Source organism: Anoplopoma fimbria, chromosome 24 (assembly GCF_027596085.1).
Source record: "Anoplopoma fimbria isolate UVic2021 breed Golden Eagle Sablefish chromosome 24, Afim_UVic_2022, whole genome shotgun sequence".
NCBI lineage: Eukaryota > Metazoa > Chordata > Actinopteri > Perciformes > Anoplopomatidae > Anoplopoma > Anoplopoma fimbria.
Genome location: NC_072472.1, coordinates 8,214,813 through 8,240,035, shown reverse-complemented (window position 1 = coordinate 8,240,035; position 25,223 = coordinate 8,214,813). Strand labels below are relative to the sequence as shown.

The window sequence follows — 25,223 nt, the reverse complement described above, 5'->3', positions numbered from 1 at the left end:
TAACGCCAGTATCGAGACTCAAACTGAGTATTTGTATCGTTAGAGTCGGTCCTTTGGGGATCCATCCACTCACCCTTAGTATCAACGTTCAAGTCTGCAGAACAGAAACAGCAAAGCACGGTTGTACCTTGCAATCATTAAATAAAAACAAAAAAATTGCCGGTTTCTTATTATGGCATAGTATATATTAGTATTAGTAATTAGTACCTCATAGTTGTAAGAAAAGTAAGTCATACAGGCAAGATATGGGCTTCATTTTTTTTTCCTTTGATGAATGCAGCGTACGACCGTTTCGCTATTACATAGTTTGTCCACCAGGGAACATTAAAAGTTTATTTATCAACTGTAAAATGTCCAGTTTAGTAGATATCATGGCTCCAAATCCATAATAATTGTATTTATGAACTCTCAGATATCCATTTTTGTATTGATAGAGCTCAAATGATCCGTTTTGGATATCTCCAAACGAAAAAAAGGCTCCAACTAAAGAGAGAAACTGTGTAGATTTAATTTAAGCAGTAAGTGTGGTGGAACTCTTTTTCTTTTGGTTTGTCTGCTGCTGGCATGTGCAGGTTATGATTGACAGAAGGCACATTAACGCGTTACTGCAGAAATCAAAAGACTGAAGATCTCTATTTTTGGAAAGTAAAAAAAAAAAAAAAAAAAAAAAAAAAAAAAAAAGGAGGAAACTGCACTCATAGTTAAATGGGAAGCTTCAGACATTTTGTCTGTGTTCCAAATGTGAAAGTGGACTCAGTCTCGTCTTGTTTCTGACAGTGACTGGGAGTGTAAGCTGCTCATTATTGGTCCACTGGAAAGAAATCCAAAAACCTGAGTGAAATCCACGACTTCAGGGGACTATTTATAGTTTACTGTTTCAATTTTATGAGAGGATTTGGAGATTTAGTTGGATGAGAATGAAGACCAACTGATGACTTAAAAATGAAGGACTTGAAACTTGACTCTGACTGAGCCCTGATCCAGAACAGGCCTTCACCTCTGACATCACAGCCTGCAGACATGCTCACAATGACGACGCTGATGTTTGATACTGTTAACCATGCACACCACCGTGAATAACTACCATCAGTTAATCTGCTGATCATTTTCACAATCAATCTTTTGGTCAAAAAAAAAAAAAAAGACAGAAATCTGTGAAAAATGTCCGTTAAAATTTCCTAAAGCCCAAGTTGGTGTCTTCAGATTGAAAGTTCACTTTCACAAAAAATCCCAAATGATCGAGTCACTATCACATAAGGCAAAATAAAAGAGCAAATGCCTTACAATTGAGATGCTGTAACTTTGATTTTTTTTTTCACAGTAATCAAAATAATTGCAGATAACTAATCTACTATCTTTTGCATTATAGCATTCCAAAAGTGATTTTAAAATCCAATGCAGGTAAAGTAACAATGAGCAGGAGAATCCAATCATTGGAATGTTTCTGTAAATGCTCATCCACAACCCCCCCCCCAACATCTGTGCGTTCATTACATTCAACCCTCACTTATTACGGAGTGCCTGAGTCCACATGACCACCTTCTGTTTTTTTGCTTTAGGGCTCCATGTAAATCCCTTCATCATTGATTCCTCAGCGGTCTGGGTACATAACATGAGCTAAATCACATCAACATGTGAGAGGAAATCTAACAGGACATGTTAAAGGGAGCTAGTTCAATTTTTTTTGGAATTGGGGTTGTATTAGGTCTTTATCCATGGTCAGTGTATTACCTACAGTAGATGGTGGAGGACCAGTATGGAGAAGCAATTAGGAATACCGGCACAGGGGAAGAGCAATGCACCGCTGTGGACAGGAGTAGCAGCAAAAGGTTAAGCATCCTACAAAAATCTATATCCGTTAAAGTGTACGCTATATTTAGAATATGTTACCTGCTTTACCTTCAGACAAAAGCCCCTTGCGACAGGGAACTAAATAAATGATCTCCGCTCTCTTCAAAGGCAGAGGATTCCTCTGACAAAAAAGGTAATTTCACCTCTGAGAAAAAAGGAGTTTCTGTTTTACCTCTGCCTCCATCTGTTAGTTTGTTTGTGTTATTATGTGTCTTTGGTGTTTTAAAGGGTTGGTTAGGATTTACAAAAGTCACACAATAACACAAACAAGCTAACAAATTTAGGCAGCGGTAGACCAGAAACTCCTGTGATTTGCAAGATAAATGACTGTTTTTGTCAATGCAGTCTTGTTGCTCAAAAGAGAGCATATATAATATCAAGTTAAAGTGTTGAAAACATTCTAAAATAACTGATATTGATTTTTTTTTAGGTTGCTTAAATGCGTTCTGCTGCTGACCCCGGCCGTATTAGTACATTACTTTGCTCCTGTGGCGGTGCTCTTGTCCGTTTCTCCAAACTGGGGGTGTAATGATCGCCATCTACTGTTAGTAATATACAGATTATGGATAAGTACCTCATACATCCCCCCTTAAAAAACCTGAACTACCCCTTTAAAGTCCTTTTGCTTATTAGTAAGAAACAATAAGAGTATACAGAAGCTTTTTTAGTAAATAAACCCGCCTTCAGTGTCAGACCACCGATAAAGATTGGCAGGCAATCATGGAATTAAAAGACAAAATAAACTTCTGAAAATCCAGCCAGTTAGTACTACACTCAGCACAACACTTTATGAGAGTACTTAAAACATTAAATCTTGTTATTTCATTATAGAACCATCACTGGACCGAGAGCTGAGAGGAAATACGGAGTCAAGTTCAACTTCATGGTCAAATACCATCGAGAAAGAAAAAAAACAGAGCGAGGCCACAGTGACGCGTACGAAAACGAAGCCCTGCGATACTGCACTGCGACTGAACATTCACATTCCTCAGCATTGAGCGCACGCACACACACACACACACACACACACACACACACACACACACACACACACAGAGTTAATCACTAATTTGTCCGACGGATCTAGCGTCGCTACATATTCGTACGCCACAAATTTTGCTGAGAAGCCCGTAAAAAAGCACCAAACTGAACGGGAACCGAGTCAGAAACAACTATGCGCAGGGTCCTTCTACTGATCACTGTAGCTTCAACACTTAGCTTAATGAGAGAAAGTACTCTGGACTGAGGGGGAACAACGCCACGGCACGAGTGGACCTCAGCAAAGTACAACAGGGTCAAAAACTTGGCTACAGAGAGCTCACATTAAAAGGCTTCCATTCTCCGTGTACGCTGCGTTCAGGTCATATCGGAAACGTAAATCCAATCTGGGCTGACCGACGGATATTTCTATTCAAGGGAGCCAAAAAACCTCAATCATCAAGTGGCGATTACGAGTAAACAAGAGATTTTGAGGCTTCAATGTCAAACAATTGGCATTGGCATAACAGTAGTCCAAGATAATCAAAATAATATATTTTAACACAAAACTCCACTTCTAAAAGCAAATACCTGCTGCAGTTAGTTCATAACAAATGACTTTGGATGTTTCAAAGACTAGAACTTGCCGATGATGTCATCTCATTCGTCTGCATCTTCTGATGTGACCTGAACGCAGCTACTTTACTTCACTCTACAGAGTAAAGTACATGTGGCCCTGCAGGAAAGTGCTTGGTAAATGCTATCCATGATAATGGCACAGAGTGGAGACAGAGACGAGACAGAGAGGGGGGGTGTCTGCAGCGACTATGTGGCGATGGAGACAAACTCGCGCAGGATGTTCTTGGCCGTCTCCAGGTTGTTCTGGGCGATCATCAGGGCTTTCTGGATGTCCTGAATGGAGTAGCCCTGGGACACCAAGCATTCGATCTCCCCGTTGAGGGTCTGGCTTCCAGAAGGAGGAGGAGGAGGAGGAGGAGGAGGAGGAGGAGGAGGAGGAGGAGGAGGCAGAGGAAGGGCCGGGGAGTTCTGGCAACGGAGCAGGAAATTCACGGTTTACAGGCCGAGGCCGTCGGTCGGAGTTGGCTCGCCGTGGGAGAGGTTTGGGGGGGCGTTCAGGTTCGGCGACTCCTGAAAACATACCTGGAAACACACAGGTAAGTAAGCAACAGTCAGTAAATGTGGAGAAAATTGTTGGATTCAAGTACCTGAGGGAAAACAGAGGTTTTGGATTTCTGTTGATGGTCAAAGAAGAGAAAACAGATAGATAATACTCCCTAGTAGATAGTAGATTCATTCTAATATCTATCTCAGACGGATGAGCCTTATGTACCTGCTTTATTTCTGGGGTTCAGGTGTACTCGGCTAATATCCACCGTACACTGCACATTGTTTACAATCTGATTAGCAAATTGAGATGCAAGATTGGAGTTGGAGTTGAGAGACAACGTGTACGACCGAATTGATCACAAGTAGCCAGTTTACAATCTCGTTTTAGATCAATAGAAGATGCAAATTATCGTCAGAGCCGGTGGGTTCTGGGATTGCATTTCGGCACTGGGTTCCGCCTCTTTTGTGTCCACTCAGCTGTTGACTTGCATTCAACCAAAGCCTGCTCGAATCCGATTGGTCAACCACAACTTTAAAAAAATATATATATATGTTTTGCCTATGCAACCAGACACTTGTATTGTTGGCATTCTCCCTTAATAAGGAGATAAAAAGCTAAATAATGTGTAGAGACACATACTGGCTTCTACTGCACTGTCGATGCTGAGAGTGCTGAAGGCCGCTGTGGGACCGCTGATATCCGACAGGGTTCTCCTGGTGGGGGCCGGAGGGACGATCGGTCTGGGACAGTCATACTCATAAATATCCTCCTCAACGATCTCCTCCTTCTTGTCCTGGGGAACCGCAGCTGAATGTTGAGGTTGGTCTGGAAAACAAAACGCCTGAAGTCAGTATACTGCAACACCTGCCTGATGTGAGCATGTGTGACCAGGACACAACTTACATTTCAAATATTTCCCAAATATAAGAGTGCGTCTTTAAGAAACTTAAGTAAATCATTATTAACAGGTCTAGTGTATGCAAGAGTTAAACATCAAATGTTATTTTTACTTCCCCTTAGGACAGAGATGTTTGGGTGTGAATGTTACCGGGTTCAGAGGCCTGTGCCGTCTCAGAGGAACCAGCCTGGGCCTGGATGTTGCACATGGACTCGTAGACTATGGGTTCCTCAGAGTCACTGGCAGCCACCTCACTGCTGGGACAAGGGGAGAGAGAAAACAATTATAAGATGGAGTCCTACTATTGGTCAATATATAAATACAGCCCTTACAAAAAACTGAGCCCTCAAAAAAAAAAAAAAGAAAAAGAAAAGTAACAATTAAGTTATCTAGGTGAACCGAAATCAAAATTAACAGCAGCTAACCAGAATAAAAGCAAAAAGTCTATAAAGAAAAAGCAGTTTTAATTGAAAAACAATTATCACACGTCTGAACAAATATTAACAATATGAGATACATGATAAGGGATATATTTCAATGGCTCTAAAACAGAACTATTTAGTAAATTGAATAAATGCCTTTTATACAAGAAATACAATATAATAAAAGCAACACTACTTCACAACATCTGATGACACAAGCATTTTTAATATCCATCTTTCCAACTCTGCCTCACAAATATCACTAATGATACCAAGATAGTTATGATACTAATGGTACTTAATGTCAAGCTGCATTCATTTTGCATGGACCCAGTGCTGCCACTGCTTCTCCCACTCATTTTAGCCTCACACCACAACATACAGCTCACTGGTTCTATCATTCAGAAGCTTTTCTATTCATTCTTCCTTAAGTCCTGTATTTTAGGACTCTTTCATCACTTCATCAGTGCAACATCGCTGCCTTCTTGTCACACATTGCATTTGCGTCATGCCCTTTAAATTATTTAAACAAGGAAGTTGAACACAGTAAATAAGTGAAGGAGAGGTATTTGTGGGTTTAGCAGTGGGACCTCCATGGACAAACAAAACAAACGGCTCCAGAGCCCTCTGGTGGACCAAAAAGATACTACTCCTGAGAGATTATTGCAGCATTTAGAAGCACATTAATACTGACACACTGTGATATTAAATCACAAACATAGTCTCTCTCTCTCTCTCTCTCTCTCTCTTTAAATTCCTGTCCTAAAGGTTTGAGGAATGCGTCTGCAGCTCATGGTTCAAGGCCTGCAGGTTAGGTCAGAAAATGTAATTTTTCTCTCTACCATTGTTCTGCACTAAGCTGCAAAACTCTATGGTCGTGTTAGTGCTTTTATATCATTAGCACATTATCTTCTATGAATCAGACCTGGAGATGGGGCAGATAGCTGTTGCAAATGATGAGGAGTTTCACGGTGTCATCAAGGGTATCATTCCATTCTTTGCGAAAGCGCGAGTCAGACATTTGATAAATTCTTCTTGATCATTTCAGGACAATGAATGGACCTTTGCATCACCGCTTGTTCTCCGGTTTACCTGACGTCATTGTGGTGGTTGGTCTGGGCCGGAGGTGGGGGCACCAGGGAGCCTGTTATGACCCAGGGGGCCCCGGCAGCAGGAAGAGAGGTGGGACTCATGTACTCATTCTCCTCACTGTCAGACATCGGCCTCTCTCCACTCGACGCCGCTGACGCTGGCAGAGATCTGATCGTAAACAGACAACACAAAGCATGATGAGATTGTGTCTGCTTTATTCCATTAGTTGTTTATAAATCAGAGTCATCGACATCCATTAGTGAAAACATACCTTAAAAAAGACCAACAAACTTAAACATGCACTGAAACTTTTTTACATTTAGTCTATGAAACATATTCCATTTTGATTCTGTACTTTGCACCTGAGCAGGTTAAACCTTTTGCTTTACTTTATATATTTTTGTATGTTAAGAAGATGGAAACGAGACGTGTGTCATGTGTGTGGATGATACATAGTGCATAGTTCCTTTTTTTATGTAAATGTCAACTGTATTTCAGTATTGAGTACTTAAAGTTCAAACGGGGTAACTTTGCTTGTAATATGCCAGCAGGTTGCACATTATGCTTTATATTTAAGAGCATCTGACTCACTTAACTTCCTCACATTATTTTCCAACGCCATGCCACTGGGTGTGACTTAAAAAGGAAACCATCATATTTTGAAGCTGATGCCAGTCTGTCCGGGACAACGAGGTCACACCATGGCTTGGTATGAAACTCAGAGAATATATCGTTTTGTTCTTTGGCAGCACCCGATAAGACAGGAACCACATATCCGTTGCATCTCACAGCAGCAGAGATCCGTACCTTGCAGCGAGGCAGTAGACAACGTTAGTGGCCGCCTGGGGTTTGCTTCCTTCTCCACTGGTTCCGTTGTTCAGAGGGGAGGAGGACAAGGCGGGCAGGACCTTGGTTGCTGGACGCGGGACCATGTAGTTGGAGGCCCAGGCGGCCTGGTCAGGGGTGGAGGGCAGCGGCCTCCTCTGGAGTCTGGAGTCCTGACCGACCAGGGAGGGGCGCTCCGGAGGGGGAGGCGGGGGCAGCTCTCTCAGGGCTGGAGGCAGAGGTAGAGGCTTGTCTCTGTGAGTGGCTGCCATCTGTATCGGAGTAAGGAGTCGATGGTGGTGTTATCAACTGGCAGTAGATTAGATGTTTGGAATGTGAGCTTGAAACCCCAAAAAAACTCTGCTCCTCTTACAGTATGTGTGCTCACACACACACACACACACACACACACACACACACACACACACACACACACACACACACACACACACACACACACACACACACACACACACACACACACACACACACACACACACACACACACACACACACACACACACACACACACACACACACACACACTTACCTTGGCTGTGGCTCCCTGAGTCTGTGCGCTGAGAGAGCTGGAGGGTCTCTGCTGCAGGAGGTCCAGTCTGGGGGGAACTGGAGGCAGCTGAGACACTGGAGACGCCGGGCGCTCTACCTGCACACATGCACACACATAAACATTTTAGAGATGTTAAAGAAGTTAAATTGCGATACCAAAATGACTAAAATGATCCCACATGGATTCCTGATGCTAAACCAGGTGAGCGTCTGTTGAAGGGATGTCTGTGTATCCTGATATATAAACCTTTTGTGAGTGATCCTCTCACCTTGGTGCAGGCCAGCCTGCTCATGACAAGGTGGTCCTCCAGGCGATCATCCTCGTCCTCGTCATTGGCGGCAGCTTCTGCTCTGCTGGAGGCCTGAAAACCGGCAAAGGAAGCCCCGCTGGCCTTCGGGTGGAACGGGTCCACCACGATGGGCTCTGTGCCTTTGATCTCACAGCGGCAAAATGGGCAGCCTTGACCCTCCGACTCCTGACACATGCACACACAAAGCAAAAGCGAGAACTCTGTCAATAACTTTTACTCAACCATAAATTATGTTTTAAGCATCTCTCTATAGCGAAGCGAGAGCCAATAGGAAGATACCGGGAAGTTGCAAACTACCCATGAGCATCACCAAGATAGACTGAAGCAGCTCAACACTGAAAAATATTCAAATTCCTTTGATTTAACAAATGAGTAACAGTGGTGAGTTTAACCGTTAATGAATTTATATCATCCCATGCTTTTACTTGTTTGCCATGCCATGCATAGTCTCATATAGCTAACACTGGTCAGGTAATCAGTGTCCTCCAGAATCACAGGTGTAAGGGGGCGTGGCCTGGAGGACAAAGGGAAGTGAATTGTTTGTGGTGGGGCGAAAGAAAATGCTTTCTGAGGTAGACGGAGAAGTCATGTAGCCTTAAGTCTTTAAGTCTAGAGTCGAAAAAGTATTTAGCTCGCGTTCATGGTTGCAGCTCGTCCATGTAAAGTGAACATATGATTCAGTTTGATTTGAAATCAAACCAAGGCCGAATCTCTAATTCATAATTCTACGCCTGGTAAGTTTGATTCCTTTGGGATTTTTTTGCAATGAACTGCTGTTCCTGATCTTTTGTGTTTTTAGAAGTGAGTACATATATATTCAATTTTGGCTTTTAGAACATTTTGGATTGACTTGGGACAGTCTAGCAGAAAAATCAAAACAACAGAAAAACATATTTTCCCCCTTTTTGGGGGACTTTTTGACTCCATAATTTACAGACATTTGAAGCTTCATCCGAAAAAACGTAAGACGGTTGAATGTAAAATAAATCCCTAGTTGTCAGTGAATTTCCTAGTTTTAACAAATCTTAATAAATAGATTACAGCGTTGCTGCAATTACAATTATAACCAGGCATAGAACGTGAGCCGATTTCTTAGAATATTATACAGAAAATGATTATGCGAGCAAACATGGTAAATGCATGGCAAATGATTCCATATTTATGTCAATGATTGTCAACTCCACACTTCTTATAGATGCTTCACATGTAAATGGGTTATGCCCTTTGATCAGCAGGAAGGCTTGTATTGTGACACACGTGTACGGGAAGTGTTGAGTTTTATTGATGGTAGCTTAACAACAATCAAATCAAAACAAATGGCAATGAGGAAACAGTTTGTGATAATTATGGATCATAACAGTGTCTGCGTGTCTGTTGACGAGAACTTGTACTGATGTTATTAGTTTCATAGTGTGAAGGCAGCCTCACCTGCCACGCAGTCAGACAGGAGGTGCACATCAGGTGTCTGCACGGCTCGATCTTCACATCCTTGTCGTTCTCTGCACAGATCTTACAGAGCTGGAACGTGGAGCCCATCTCACAGTACAGCTCGTACTGCTCCTGCAGGGATGAAGGAGAGAAGAGACACAGGTCGTTAATATTGAAGATATTAGTTCAAACTAGAGTGTTTTATTCATTCATTATTAATGGGCTATATATTGCAGCGTAACATGGAGACACTGATTTGCCTTGTGCATCTTTTGCAAAGTGACTACTGCAATTATGTAAAAAAAAGCTTCCTGAGGCACAACAGTAAGATGGACTGGTTTAAAGATGAGAAACAAACAAGAGTGACGAACCTGAGTAACTTTGATGTGGTCCTGTGGAGAAGGTTCACACAGCCCTGTTAGGTCTGGGTTCTGTGCACGACCATCTGGGAACAGGTAGCTGGAGAACCACCGCAAACACAAACACACACACACAAGTCATAATAATTCTCTGTGCATTCGTCACTACGAGAGGACCCCTTATCCCCTTTATTCTATTTCATTTAACAATATTGATGGACTTTAAAAATCAAGAATCAATGCCTCAGCTGAATGGTGATTTGTATTTTAACTGCAGTTCCCCTCACTGACACTAGATGGTGGCTTCCAAACCCTCGTACTGTACCTCATTTTTTGTGTTGCACTACTGAATTTTTAATAACTTATTTGTGAAGTGATGGATGTTTGCAATATATTGAAAATATGGATCAAAAGCAAAGAAGGGCACTGTGCTGCTGGAGGTGTTTGAAAAGTTTCTATAGACATTTTGATATTTAATTTCATTAGAATGAATCCAAGTTACCTGCAGCTGAGTCCTCCACCAAAGAGCAAGCTACAGTACAACCTTTTTCTTACAGACACCTTTAATGGCCACAGTGGAGGAGAGTTTGATACTTTTAAAGATATATTTTCTGTGGAGCATTCCTTGCATGATGCAACAAGATGCATGCTATAATAAATGACTACAAGGAAAAGGTTATTTTAGTCAATGTTAAAGCTATAAAATAAATATATATTTTTTAATGTAACTTCTGCCTTTTAGCTTCAAACCCTTCCACATCCCCGGTTGTGATCTTTGGCACAGTGGATAGTACAGTGGAGTGAAACTGTAGAGCTGCACTGGGAGTGATATTTTAGTGTTTTAGCACACCCTTATTGTGTGTATTCTTAGGTCATTAAAAGCGCACCAGACTCGAAGCCAAACTCTTCTGTCCCTGTTGTGCCAAGTTATCTTAGAGCTTTAATAATCTCTAGTTGTGATAACCCATTTTATTATTTGGGTTGCATTCACAAATGCAAATATATGTTTTTAACAGTAATTCAACAAGATATGAAGACTATAACATGCCTTCAATACGCTGACTAAAAAGAGCTTTTCTGGAGCCGTTATGGCAGTCTCTAATCTTTTATCTAATGACTAGAGGCATGTATAAACTACAACAATGTACCCTAAAATGTATAAATTGGTGCATTGACTCGGTGCTGTAGAGGGACTCACAATCCCTCTCTGTATCCATCAATGAGGGCTTGGAAGAGTGGTTTGTTATGGGGGATGGTCTGCAGGATGTTCCCATCAGCTGTCACGTAGCCGATAGCCCACTGGCCCAGCCGAGTGCAGCTCAGCCTGAAGATGTAGCTGAGAGAGAAGACAGAAATCTCAAACAAACAGTTCATACTGGAAGTGATCAATTTCTGCAACATGTTTAATGCTGTTACCTATACTTAACTCTTGATACATCTCTCTTAGACTCATCCAAATCTTTTACAAATCAAGAGGAAGCTGGATTCATGTCACTCTAAAGGTTTGTCTGTGTCTCACCTGCCAGGTTTGTGGATGAACCTCTGCAGTCGAGCCTTGACTTCGTCGTAGGTCAGGAAGGCCATGTAACCCGGGTGTGTGACTGCCAGACTGTTCCAGTTCCTCAAAAGAGACGACCATGGCTACACAACGCACACAAAAATAATTCATGAGTTCATGATGAGTTCATACAGGTTTCAACTGACTTCAAGTGAGTTTTATAACTTATTATATTTAAAACTATTTTCCCCCTTTTATTCACCAATTTGTACGCAACAACAGATGTAATTAGTTACAAAAATATAAAAAGGATGAATTTTTTTATTTAGTTTTTCAAAATAATAATAATGGCTTTATTTAAAATAAAGGAGGAGAAAACCAATAGAAAAGGAGAAGGCGAAAAAAGAAAAGCAAGAGGGACAGAAGAAATTAAAAAAATTAAAAATATGCAGAGGGTGTGATCTGTTTGGGGTTTGAGCATTTCAGGCGAGCTTTGGTGTGGTTTAGTATAAATCATATTAACTAGCAGTTTGGTGAAGGACAAAACATTTTTTTTTGTTGATGATTTAAGTGTTTATTTAACTTTATTTAAACAATCTGCTCAATCTGGCTGTGAGTGAGTTCACATAAAACGGGCGTTGTTTGTAACCTATGATCAATTGCAAACATGTATAAGTCTTCTGACAGCAGATCACAAATATTTTGCAAACTATTTAATATTAGAAAAATATATAAAAAAGTCAAACATATAATCCAGGCTAAAAGCAAGACGGGTGCAGATGCCAAATACAGGAAGAACAGCAGGACTATGTAAATGTGTAAATTGACAGACTTGTATCATTGCCCCATCTATGGCACGAGTTGATTTGACTTTTATAATTTTTTTGTTTTCCGTTTAGTTATTAAGCCCTATTCTTTCAGCTGAAACCCCAGCAGTGTAAAATAGCCTTTGAAGCAAAAAAAAGAACATGAGTGGTTAAAAAAAAAAGCATACTTTCATATCCTATAATTAGCCACAGCATAAAAGTACCCAAAGCCAAGCTCGCAAGGAAGTACATAGACTGTAAGCACATGACTTTGACACGTTTCACAGAAACACACAGCTCAAGCGGCTGTCACACCTCAGTGATTTTGATGAGAATACAAACTGGGTTTGAAAATAATAACGTATATCTATTCTCAATAAATGTTGACTTCTAGACTTTAAACACTTTAAAGTTATTGGAAATGTTTTGATCACACGAGTCAGAAACATTCCTATGCAGCCACCACTGGAATCTTAATTCTACAAATAGTAGGCCTAGAAAACTGATAACATAAGTGTGGCCCTAATCTTTATTAAATTTGAATGCCAACGTTAAATTCAAACTATTTTTTATAGTGTATATATATTTTTCTATTTGCTCCCAAGTCTGTTTCACACTACCTTGATGCAGCTGAAAGAATAAGGCTAGATGTTGTCATGCAACCCATTAGAATACATCTAGGCAACGGTCAGTGATTTTATAAAAAATATTTTTCCCTTTCGACATTTGGCATTTAAAACTTTGTTACTTTTAGCCAAACTAACCTAGCCTTACTTTTTGATATCTGTGTAATATGACTATTATCTGATCGGTGCAAAAGCGTCTATCGGTGAGCAGGTGTTGTATTTTTAAGACTGGATCTGTTATGTCAAACATAACCTGCAGGTTGGGTGTGTAGTGCATGTAACTATGGCAACTTATTTCTCTAGACTTGTTGAAAAGAATTCTGATAATGTAAATTCATATCTCAAACAAATATATAACATTTGTCTAGTTATTTTAGACATTTGAATGCAAAAAAAGTTTGCCCACTAGCTGAGCTACCAAGCAATTATGAGTTGGTCCTCCTTTCTGTAAATTCTCGCATCACGAACACTTGTGTGAGACGATAAAAATCCATGCTAATGGTTTCACATTATTCCACTTCATGAGAGGTGGAGGTAACGTGCTAAGAAAGGCAGCAATGTGTAAGCCAAAGCAGGGAACAAGAAGATTACCGGAAAAAAAAAAAGCTGTTTAAAAAAATGTTGTGAAATTTGTTAGACCTCAACAATACACATAGTGGATTTTGGTGAATAACACTGAATGCAAACCCAACTTTATTTTTTCAATACAGTTGCACAAGCCACCTTTAATTATTAATTCCTAAAAATACACTAATGCAATTTATATAATCGAAAAATCTGCCAGATAAATGATCAATTATCCTCTAAGGACATTAGTGAGCTCTTAGATCAGATCACAGGAGACATGTGCTTCCTTTATTTTGGGTGAACTCAAACTTTCAACAATAATTCATGACTGTTAATGTTCTTGATCGATAAGATAATCAATGAGGGACCAAATTTCTACAGTGCAGCAGCCTCTTAGCTAATTGAGTGAAAGCTTCTAAATACTAATGCATTTATCTAAAATGTGACTCGTAATTCAAACTACACGGATCTGCGGATACCATAACATCCCCAGAACGTTCTGTTGTCATGAGCCTTACCTGGAAGAGCCTGGTGAAGATGTCGAACTCAAAGACAGAGATGTAGTCGTTGCACGTGAGGTCGATGGTGGACTTGAGAGCCATGGCCTCCAAGCCCGAGCTGATCGGGTGAAACTCGTGGAGAGCCTGACGAAATGTCCTCCATGGCACTATGGTCCTACAGTACATGGGAGGGAGGGGGACAGAGAGTTAAAGGGTGCACACAATCTTAAAAACCCTAAAGCTCAGACAGCAACTAGCAAACAGAATCAGTGAGAATGATTTCAAGGTAATTACAAGTTTAAGAATTTACAAGTTTAGTGTGCAAGCTAACATCTGCATTTACAGAGCTGCAGAACAACGTTTAAAAACACAAACCAAACAATGCATCAACTTGTGATACCTTTTTTTTTTTTTTTCTTCTTAAATTCAAACCTAAAATTACTTAAGTAAAAACTCACTTGTCCCCAAATGACCTCCTCCAAAATTCGGCAGCATCAGCTTTGGTGATCCTGAAGTTGTCTCCCTGAAATAAGCCATTGGGGAAGATGGCTTTTAGCTCTGCTAGCATGTGACTGAAGATCAGAGACAGCTTGGTAAGGTTTCGCCTGAGTGAGAGGACAGCAAAAGAGAGAACGAAAAAAGGAAATACAAGTTAGTGAGGGATATTATCAGAGTAAGTTCTAGTATTTGTCCAAATTCATATCAAGATTACAGCACTTTAAAAAACATGTACGTATGAATGTGCTTGCATGTATATTTATTATTCTATTATGCTTCCCACCCCCTTTGAATGCTTTTGAGTCAAACAGAACTTTCACATAACCTTGTGTACAAAGATGCCGATCAAACTTTGAAATGTTCAGCTTTTTAAGGGTATGCATGCTTGAAATCTTTTATAACATGCAAGGAGTCGATGGGTGGAACAATCAAACCTAGCCATCTGTAAAACAAAATTCTTTAGAGTTTAGAAATATCTTTATGATTCATAAACATACGCCTATTTATGAAATGAGACACTTTATTTCTCGTGTGAAAATAAATTCAAACGTAAATCCCCCGTGACTGATACATTTGCTAACCTTCACAATAGTTGTTGATGCAGAGTATCAATGAGGAAATGCTTGGTACAAAAAATCTGAGTGCGTCAGAGGAAGGATGAACTTTTGCTTAGTAATGACTTTCTGAGAAAAGGGAAGTGGATCTGATTGCAACAGTTTAATCAGGCCTTCATACTACATTTTACTTCAGTTCACAAAGCTGGTCTGCTTCTGCCAAATGACATAAGTTGGATTTCATCACAGTGATGGAAAGTCTAAAAATGGAGTGTGGAGAAAGTTCTGACGTGATTATGTCAACCGGAATGAAATACTTTTATATGTTTCTAAATTCAGTTTTGGTTTTTTTTATAAATTTTGTAAGAACAACAATTTAACAGACAGAGGACTCACTGTACTTAGTTTTGTTTTTGGCAAAGAAAAAGTTTGCTTCTTCCTTGTATAAAAAAAGCCTGCAGAAAAAAGGATTAGCATTTAGATGAAACTGCCTATTCGAAGCCAATCAGCCAATACTATGTGCATTTTTGTACAGTAGAGCCATGTAATACGTTATGAATTAACTTTTTAGATAAGATTACTCTGCTTGTAACACAGATGTAGCTACAGTCAGCAGCAGCACTGCCAATTGGGCAGTTTTATACCATTTATGATCATCACCAAGATTGGCTCTGTTTCTTTTCATGGATATGGAGCCAATCTAAACTATGATAAGCCTGAACTTTGAAACACCTGTCAATCACAAGTCTCACAACTCTTGTCCCCCCCCACCTTCAAAAGGACAAATTAGATTTCATCAGGATGAAGTCTAACCTGGGCTGGGAGTTCTCCTCAAACATCCTCTCCTTGGCCTCTTTAAAAAGGCTCATGGTCTGCTTGGTCTTGTTGGTCAAGTTCTCCATGACCACGCGAAAATACTCGTTCTCCCCAAGAATCTCCATTTTGCCCTCGTATCGGGACAGAACGGTGCGTAGGTGCTGGTAGGTGTCCGGCAGCAGGTCCAGGATGTAGGGTGGGCTGTTCTTCAATGCCACCTTGGGGTTCTGGCACAAACGCACCACCTGGATAGCACAGAAAAAGACAGTAATAGAAGATAAGTTCACAATTATTGAAGTCTGTTTTTATAAAAAAAAACAAAAAAACACTGAGAGGCTCATATGTAGGCTATAACAATAACCTGTCTTGTATATCCGAATATCTGAAGTTAATGAGGCCTCAACAGCCTAACACGCCTAACATATTTAGTTCAGTTCAATGACTACTTCCTTGACTCTCAATATAGATGTTTTTTGGAGGCATTTCACCTTTTGCTTGTGCAGTAAAAAAAGAGGAAGAAGGACAAAGCAGTGTAGAGTACGTGTTAATAAATAAACTGTGTGAGAGAGCAGGAAGGCTGTGTGTGTTAATGTTTGCTTTGGAACATGACAATTTGTTAACAAATCTATTGTTCACTTCAGGGCCAGAGGGATCAGAGTTGGGAGATGTGGTTTATAAAGCAAGATGATGACAACAATTCAGAAATAAATATGCAATTATTCTGAAGAATGTATGCAAAAATCACAAAGTAATCAAATTGATGTCCACCAACAACAAACTGTTCCACTCTTAAACAACATTCCTTGTAAAAAAAAAAAAAAAAAATGACAAGCTATTACCACAATACAATTCCACTGCAAGGCAATAAACACAACTGCAACACTGTATTATCACCCAGTACTAAGTGGAAGCGTATGACTGGAAGTTTAAAAAAAAAAAAAAAAAAAAAAGTTTTAAAACCTTCGACAGCAAAACGGATCAGTCAGTGCCATGTGACACACAGACACATCATACTGTAGTGTAAACGAGGCAGCACAGCCACCTCCATGCACAGCACAGTGCACAACAGGCATGCACATGGTGTATTGTACTCTGTCTTATCTGATGTCTGTCTCTCTTCTCCATCCAGCCCTGCTGAATTAATCTCTTGTGAACTCTTGTCTCTTTATCCCTCTCCGCTTTCTCCTCAACTGACCAGTTTAGTTAAGATTGTGGAAAAGATGAGCGGGAGTGGCAGTCAGCAAATACAAAAATAAGCCTTTTGGTTTTTTTTTTTCCATACAACACAGTGCACACCTCATTTAATCTAATACCAAACACACATTGTCCTCCCACAGAGACCCATGAAGTGTTTCCACAAAGTCCTTTGCAGATTCATAAACAGATTATCATCACTGTGACCTCATTCACTATAAATGATCCCAATTAGAGAATGCATGATACACACCGATTACCCTCCAATTTTGGGGTGTTCAATATTCTCATACAGTCCATGTTAAAAGCTCCACAATTGAATTCTTAAGTGATATATACAGTACCAGTCAAAAGTTTGGACACACCTTCTCATTCAATGGTTTTTCTTTATTTTTATTTTGTTTCTACATTGTAGAATAATATTGAAGACATCCAAACTATGAAGGAACACATATGGAATTATGTGGTAAACAAACAAATGCTCAACAAACAAGAATATGTTTTATATTTTAGATTCTTCAAAGTAGTTGAATGAGAAGGTGTGTCCACACTTTTGACTGGTACTGTATATAGTATTAAATCTGTAAAGTATGTAGTAACTGAATAACTGTATTTCCCCTTGAATTATTGTTTATAAGAAGTATAAAGAAACATAACAAAATAAAGTGCAATTACCTAAAAAATCTGTTAAATTTTAGATTTTTTTGGATTCAACTTTATTGTAGTCTAATCTAATGCTGTGTTTATAAAATATGCAAATCAGCTTCACCAATATGTTTTTGCACATATGTGTCTGTTTATAACTAGTTAATACACAGGTCAATAAATGCAGTTGTTTGCCAAACATAATGAAAAAGAGGGAAGTTAAGAGTGAATACTACCCTGCGCCTTCCTCTTAGCACTTATTGCATTCGTATTAGTGTGTTGCACTTATTGCATTCGTATTAGTTTGTTGCACTTATTGCATTCGTATTAGTTTGTTGCACTTATTGCATTCGTATTAGTTTGTTGCACTTATTGTTTGTTGTTGCACTTATTGCATTCATATTAGTTTGTTGCACTTATTGCATTCGTATTAGTTTGTTGCACTTATTGCATTCGTATTAGTTTGTTGCACTTATTGCATTCGTATTAGTTTGTTTCTGCACTATACTTTTGCTCTGGTTTATGCTTTTAGATGCTTGTTTAAAGAAAGGAGATGCACTTATGACTTCTGGTGACTAGTAGTTCTCTTGAATACCTATGTTGAATACACTTATTGTAAGTGGCTTTGGATAAAAGCGTCTGCTAAATGACTGTAATGTAATGTAATGTAATGAACATTATTCTGATCATAAACAGAGACTGAAAACTGACATAAGTCAAGTGACTTGTTTCCAGTTCCCTATTTCTGTGTCAATACCTTATCCATGAGTTTCCAGCATTTCTCCACCATTTTCTTATCGACCACTGCAGGTTGGTGCGGCTGGAGAGGCTGCTGGTGGGGCTGAAAGGCGTCCTTCATCAAGCCGATGAGACCGGCGCCCCTCCTCGGATTTCCGGCCATTAATTCGTTCTGTGTCCGGGGGGGGAAGAGCCCCGGGGTGCTGAAGAGGGACAACCAACCAGCGATCACCCTTCACACGTCTCTGCAACAACACAACCCTACCTTAAGCTCATCATTTGTCATGCAGAAGCTGCAACAACACAACACACAAAAAAAAAAAAAAAAAAAAAAAAAAAAAAAACAAAAAAAAAAAAAAAAAAAAAAAAAAAAAAAAAAGGCTGTGTGTACACTGGTGTGCGCGACGCAGCTAGTTAGCACGCGAGCTACATTTAGGGAGAAAAAATATTTAATTCAGTCGCGAGGTAGGAGCCCGCGACATGGTCGGTGTGTCTGCTGGTCAGGCTGCAGGATATCTCTTCCCTTTCTGGCCGACGGTAACTTGGACCCCCCTCCCTGAGGAATCTACCCCGGCTTATGATCATAAAGTCCGGGTGTTAATGAGCCACACAGCGCGATCAACAAACAGGTTGTGCAGCAGCGCCAGCCAACGACAAGGCAGCAGACGAGAGGCCACCCGGATGTCCGGCCGCGGCCTTCACAATAAAAGGGGGTGGCACATTATAGTACTATGTCATCATCACTTTTCTTGCATTGCAGTATTATGACATAGTAGTATTATGACATATATATATATATATATATATATATATATATATATAATATATTATAGTACTATGTCATAATACTGCAATGGAAACATTATATATATGTCATAATACTAATATATATATAGTACTATGTCATAATACTGCAATGGAAACATTATAGTACTATGTCATAATACTGCAATGCAAGAAAAGTACTGCATCAAGAATGTAAAGTACTCAAAGACTTTATTTAGACATTTAGACTATATATATATATAGTGTATATATATATATATATATATTATATACTACTATGTCATGATACTGCAATGCAAGAAAAGTAATGCATCAAAAATGTAAAGTACTCAAAGACTTTATTTAGACGTTTAGACTATATATATATCTTGCATTTCATATCCACTGTTTACTACTCATACTGTTATTTTTGGTGGCCAGTGGAACTGGGATTGCATAAACTTTTATACTATGTTATTTTTCTTTTTTTAAAATTAATGCATAAAGAATAAGTACTAAAGACTTTATCTAGATGTTTAGACTATATATATATATATAATACTGCAATATCTTGCATTTCATATCCACTGTTCATACTGTTTATACTAAAGACTTTATTTTTGACCATTTTAAAGAATCTATAAAAATAAAAATTATAGTACTATGTCATAATACTGCAATGCAAGAAAAGTAATGCATCAAGAATGTAAAGTACTCAAAGACTTTATTTAGATGTTTAGACTATATATATATATATATATATATATATACTATATATAAGAATGTATCAAGAATGTAAAGTACTCAAAGACTTTATTTAGACATTTAGACTATATATAATATATATATATATTATATATATATATATATATATATACTGTATATATCTTGCATTTCATATCCACTGTTTATACTACTCATACTGTTATTTTTGGTGGCCAGTGGAACATGGGAAAAAATGCAATGGAAACATTATACTACTATGTCATAATACTGCAATGCAAGAAAAGTAATGCATCAAGAATGTAAAGTACTCAAAGACTTTATTTAGAAGTTTAGACTATATATATATATATATATATATATATATATATATATATATATATATATATATATATATTTTTCTTTTTTTTTAATTATTATTTATATATATATAAAACTTAACTGTGTATATATATACTGTATATATATCTTGCATTTCATATCCACTGTTCATACTGTTTATACTACTCGTACTGTTATTTTTCTTTTTTTTATTATTATTTATCTGTTATAAAGTTGAATCTAAAAAAATCTAAAACTTAACTGAAAGCAATACTACTGTCATAATACTGCAATGCAAGAAAAGTACTGCATCAAGAATGTAAAGTACTCAAAGACTTTATTTAGAAGTTTAGACTATATATATTTATATGTACAGTACCAGTCAAAAGTTTGGACACACCTTCTCATTCAACTACTTTGAAAAATCTAAAATATATTCTTGTTTGTTGAGCATTTGTTTGTTTACCACATAATTCCATATGTGTTCCTTCATAGTTTGGATGTCTTCAATATTAATCTACAATGTAGAAAAAAATAGAAATAAAGAAAAACCATTGAATGAGAAGGCGTGTCCAAACTTTTGACTGGTACTGTATATAAATCAACACATACCTTTATAATATATTTGAACAGAATATGTTGCCCAGCAGTAAACCAGAACTTGCAATATTAATGTCATATAACGGTATTATTATTATAATCCAATAATAAAATCTAAGTTGGCATGGGCCTTTCTGCTTGAGCACTTTTACTTTTGATACTTTAAGTATGTCTTTGATGATACGTTTGTATTTTTACCTTTAAGATTTTGGATGCAGGACTTTTATTTGCAACAGAACAAGCATTTTTACACTTTTGACAACTGTAGTTACTAGCCTGCTACAATGCAGATTAATGTTATTGATACAAAATATAATCAACTAATACATTATTATGGATAAAGCCACCCGGCAGTATATAACTGCAGACAACTGCACCAACTGAACCATTGGATATCCTTACACATTAATGAATCACTACTTATACTCCATATTAAAAAATATATTATTCTTAATTGGGCCATTCTAAATCATGAGGCATTTTTATTTTTTAATTTATTTTCAACCAAAAGGCATTGCACAATGTGTATTAACCAACTGTGGCGGGTCATGTTTGTGCATATCTCAGGAACATATTACTACTACTACTAAAGTTTATTTTGTTGGCAATACTTTTGTTCATTACTTAAAGGAAAATTTGACTTTTTTAGTATTTTTGTAGAATTTATGAAAAGCAATTGCAGCCTGCGAGGTAGTGTAAACACATCCACAGTTATAAAACTCCATAACATGACTTGAAAGGCAGTCAGTTGTAAAGTATACAATATTGGTAGTAACTGAGCTGAATCATAAAACAAGAACACTGGTATGGTCCTTTTTAGAATGTGTGTTTGGCAATATGTGAATTGCAGCAGCACAGCAGGGAGATGAAGACATTTTACATCAACATCCACTTCTTCACAATCTTTACAATGCTTCTGTACTGCAGCGACTCAGACCACCTGAGCTAGCAGTGCTCTAGCGTGGCCACGTCCTCACATTACAGCTGAACAGCACACCAGATCCACTCACTACTGCAGGAAAAGTAAGTACACACTCTACATTAAAAAAAAGGTGAGTCAGAGTGTTATGCAAGAAAATGTTTTTTTGTTATTTATTAAAGACAGAGTTGAAAAGGATTGAGGTCAGCAAAAAATATGGCTTCTAAAGACAGCTGGTCTTGACCACAGTTCCTCATAAGTTGAGGAATTGGATAAATAAATAAATAAAGGGCTAGCAAGCAACAATTAATAATGAAATACAACCTGTATCAAGAATAATTGCTCAAGATGATTGTTTTGTATGACTTTTATTGTTTGATTCACTTGGAGGCAATAACTGCATTTGTGGTGCAGTTATTGCTGCATTTTATACTCTGGGTAAAAAAAAACCATCCTGTAATAATTACAGTTATACAATTCTATTTGATAGAAATTTATGTCTGAATTTCAATTTATAAAGTCACCCGAGGAGTCTGGACCCCCACCTCTGTTCTGCATCATCAGATGAGCTTATACTGGAGTTCCTTGGAAGCTCAAAGAAATGTTCAACAGCTGAGCTCCCAGCTCTTCCTGATGCCCTCCAGGTAGGAACTCTGGAGTCAGCTCTCTGTAGGTGCTGCAAACTCTGCGCTCCTGAACATCGTCCCTATGAATGGCATGTTTCCATCTGTGCCGTGCCTCGCCGTATAACACAACCAACGACCTGCGAGGAAGACGCACAGCTACGTGGACTTCCTCTGCTAGTCCCAACTCTGGCAGACCCCGTTCCAGGGACATAGTGAGTGTAGTGTTCGATAACATGTTGATGGTGACAAGCCGTTCCCCCCACAGCCAGGAGTCGTCTAGGTGTGGATCGATGGCGGAGCCTCGCTGAGGATGGTAATCCAGATTGCACTGCTCCACCGGTTGAAAGTCGGCTAGACTTGAGTCTTGCTGCATTCTGAGCACTAGTTTTTGGCTCAAAGCAGGTAGTCCACTGAAGCCAGCTAGACGCACTTTCTTCTTCTTGAAGTTAACTTTTGGACCAAAGTCCTGCAACAATATGAGAAAAAACTTTTGGTTATTTCATCAGAAAATAACAACAGCAATAATAATAATAATAATAATAATAATAATGTATTAAAACATGGGAATTTTATAAAGACTTGTGGATTGTTTCATCTCCACTAGCTGTATTACAGTCACAACTGCCAAAAGCCAGTCGGGCAGGTTTGTGACACTGTCCATTAAACAAGCTACTTGTGAAACTATATGACTTGTGTCCTCAAGCTCTAGTTGTCTTTTAATTGGGAAGCATGACCCTGAAAAACAAAGTCAACAAACAGACATTATTTGGCCACGGTCATGTTGTGTAGGCGTGCTCATGCCATTAAAAAAATACACGTGTTCCACATTACCTGTTTCCTTCGACCAGACTGAGAGTCATTCCACACATCCTGGTCCATCGTGCTGATCAGCTTTTTCTCCTCCTCTTCTGATATGAAGTTCTCCCGCAGGAAGATGCCAGGAAAGGGGAAGGGCACAGCCTCTGCATCTTTGCCGATGGCAAGCCTCGTCTCAGGATCGTACAGGAAATGATGCACAATCTTCGGAGACAAAAACTAAATTATTATAATGTCTGGTATACTCTAGTTTAATGAGACATGGCACTCTTTATATTGTCATTTCTGATGATCAAGTACAAGTGACAGTATTTAATGTGAATGACAAACAATCAAGCAGATATAAGTGAGATGGTGGAAGAAATACTTAGATCCTTTATGGAAGTAAGTAAAAGTCCTTAATTCAAAATCTTGTAAGCACTAGCATCAAAATATACTTAAAGTATCAAAAGTAGTGCTCAATATGCAGAATAGCCCATTTCAGAATTATGTACAGTATCAGTCAAAAGTTTGGACACACCTTCTCATTCAATGGTTTTTCTTTATTTTTATTTTTTTCTACATTGTAGATTAATATTGAAAACATCCAAACTATGAAGGAACACATATGGAATTATGTGGTAAACAAACAAATGCTCAACAAACCAGAATATGTTTTATATTTTAGATTCTTCAAAGTAGTTGAATGAGAAGGTGTGTCCACACTTTTGACTGGTACTGTATATTATTGCATTATAGTTATTGATGCATTAATGGATTCATCCTACTAATGTTGCAGCTGGTAAAGGAAAATATATTTTAATTACTTTATATATTATTAATAATACTTATACAGTACCTTTCAGAGTTACAAAGCACTTTACAATAAAAACAATAAGGCTCAAACATATATGTAAATTAGTTGATGTACATGTGAATATATATAAAGACCAATAATAGATCAGAATGAATAAATGTATTTCAATTTTGAATTAATAAAAATAAAAATAAATATTTGCCTCTCAGAATGTAGAAGTATAAAGCAGCACAAAATGGATATACTCAAGTATGAACTGAATAAATGTTTCGCGTTATAACGTGAACCAGAGACCTCTGATAAAGATTGTCCTGTGAGGGCATCCGTAGCTGCAATTTTTTAACAGCTGCGTCCGTTTCCTGCTGATAACATGTGTAAAAAACATGCTTTCAGTCAGATATGTTTACCTTTGGTTCATTCGCCTCCAAGTGTTCCTTTCCCTTTACATGTTCACACTTGAGACACCGCCGGATACCTTTACAAGCACAATTAGTAACGCCGCTATCAGCAGCCATCATCACATCTTGCGTCATTATCTTCTTCTTCTTCTGTTGGTATTTAGGTGGCGAACCTGTTAAAATAAGTAAACACCGCCACCTAGCGAAACGTTTGTTTATGCATCCAGTGCAGTCTGCAGTTTATTCACTTCACACTATGGATGGTGTTGGATTTTAGAGGATTATTTTAAACGTTTTCCACTTCAGTTTTTCTTTTTGGGTTTTCAAGAGGTCCCATTGGATTTTCACATAGCAATAGAATAAACATATATACATTATACACATAGCCTATGCACATACAAAGATACTTACATGTATATGTGTGTGTGTATATATATATGTGTGTGTGTGTATATATACAGTACCAGTCAAAAGTTTGGACACACCTTCTACTACTTTGAATAATCTAAAATATAAAACATATTCTGGTTTGTTGAGCATTTTTTTGTTTACCACATAATTCCATATGTGTTCCTTCATAGTTTGTATATATGTGTATATGTATATATATATATATATATATATATATGTTTGTATATATATATATATATATATATATATATATATATATATATATATATATATATGTATGTATATGTGTGTGTGTGTGTGTGTTTGTATGTATGTATATATAGATATGTATATATATATATGTGTATGTGTGTATGTATATATATTATTATATTCCTTTATTGATCCCCATGGGGGAAATTTGAGTGTTGCAGCAGCTCAACTACACAGACACAGACAATAAATACACATACTATACAACAAATAAAGATAGAACAGGAATAAAAATAAAAATGTACAGTATATCCACATGGATATGGCTGGTCAGCATGTTGACAGACTGTG

The 25,223-nt window shown here is 38.1% G+C and overlaps 2 protein-coding genes across 2 annotated transcripts; both read right to left on the bottom strand.

The window, feature by feature from the left end:
• Positions 1 to 1,473: 1,473 nt before the first annotated feature.
• On the bottom strand, positions 1,474 to 18,607 carry LOC129113104 (E3 ubiquitin-protein ligase CBL-like). The gene is given in 16 exon segments (XM_054625246.1): positions 1,474 to 3,840; positions 3,842 to 3,990; positions 4,598 to 4,783; positions 5,007 to 5,110; positions 6,371 to 6,538; positions 7,178 to 7,467; positions 7,746 to 7,862; positions 8,035 to 8,241; positions 9,505 to 9,636; positions 9,876 to 9,963; positions 11,062 to 11,199; positions 11,383 to 11,504; positions 13,879 to 14,035; positions 14,319 to 14,465; positions 15,726 to 15,973; positions 18,325 to 18,607. Coding segments are annotated over 16 exon segments (2,583 nt in total). The 5' UTR covers positions 18,469 to 18,607; the 3' UTR covers positions 1,474 to 3,654.
• A 3,321-nt stretch (positions 18,608 to 21,928) lies between these two features.
• Positions 21,929 to 24,409, bottom strand: alkbh4 (alkB homolog 4, lysine demthylase). The gene is made up of 3 exons (XM_054625248.1): positions 24,279 to 24,409; positions 23,091 to 23,279; positions 21,929 to 22,725 (listed from the first exon to the last, which is right to left on the bottom strand). The coding sequence occupies exons 1-3, from the start codon at positions 24,402 to 24,404 to the stop codon at positions 22,204 to 22,206; spliced, it is 837 nt and encodes a 278-aa protein (XP_054481223.1). The 5' UTR covers positions 24,405 to 24,409; the 3' UTR covers positions 21,929 to 22,203.
• Positions 24,410 to 25,223: the final 814 nt, after the last annotated feature.

What these genes read in the sequence shown, in the direction of transcription:
- alkbh4 (XM_054625248.1), bottom strand. Translation starts at nt 24,404, where the DNA reads ATGACGCAAGATGTGATGATGGCTGCTGATAGCGGCGTTACTAATTGT. An exon ending in TGGAGGCGAATGAACCAAAG is followed by an intron (nt 23,280 to 24,278) that starts GTAAACATATCT and finishes TTGTCTCCGAAG; the next exon opens with ATTGTGCATCATTTCCTGTA. An exon ending in AGTCTGGTCGAAGGAAACAG is followed by an intron (nt 22,726 to 23,090) that starts GTAATGTGGAAC and finishes ATATTGTTGCAG; the next exon opens with GACTTTGGTCCAAAAGTTAA.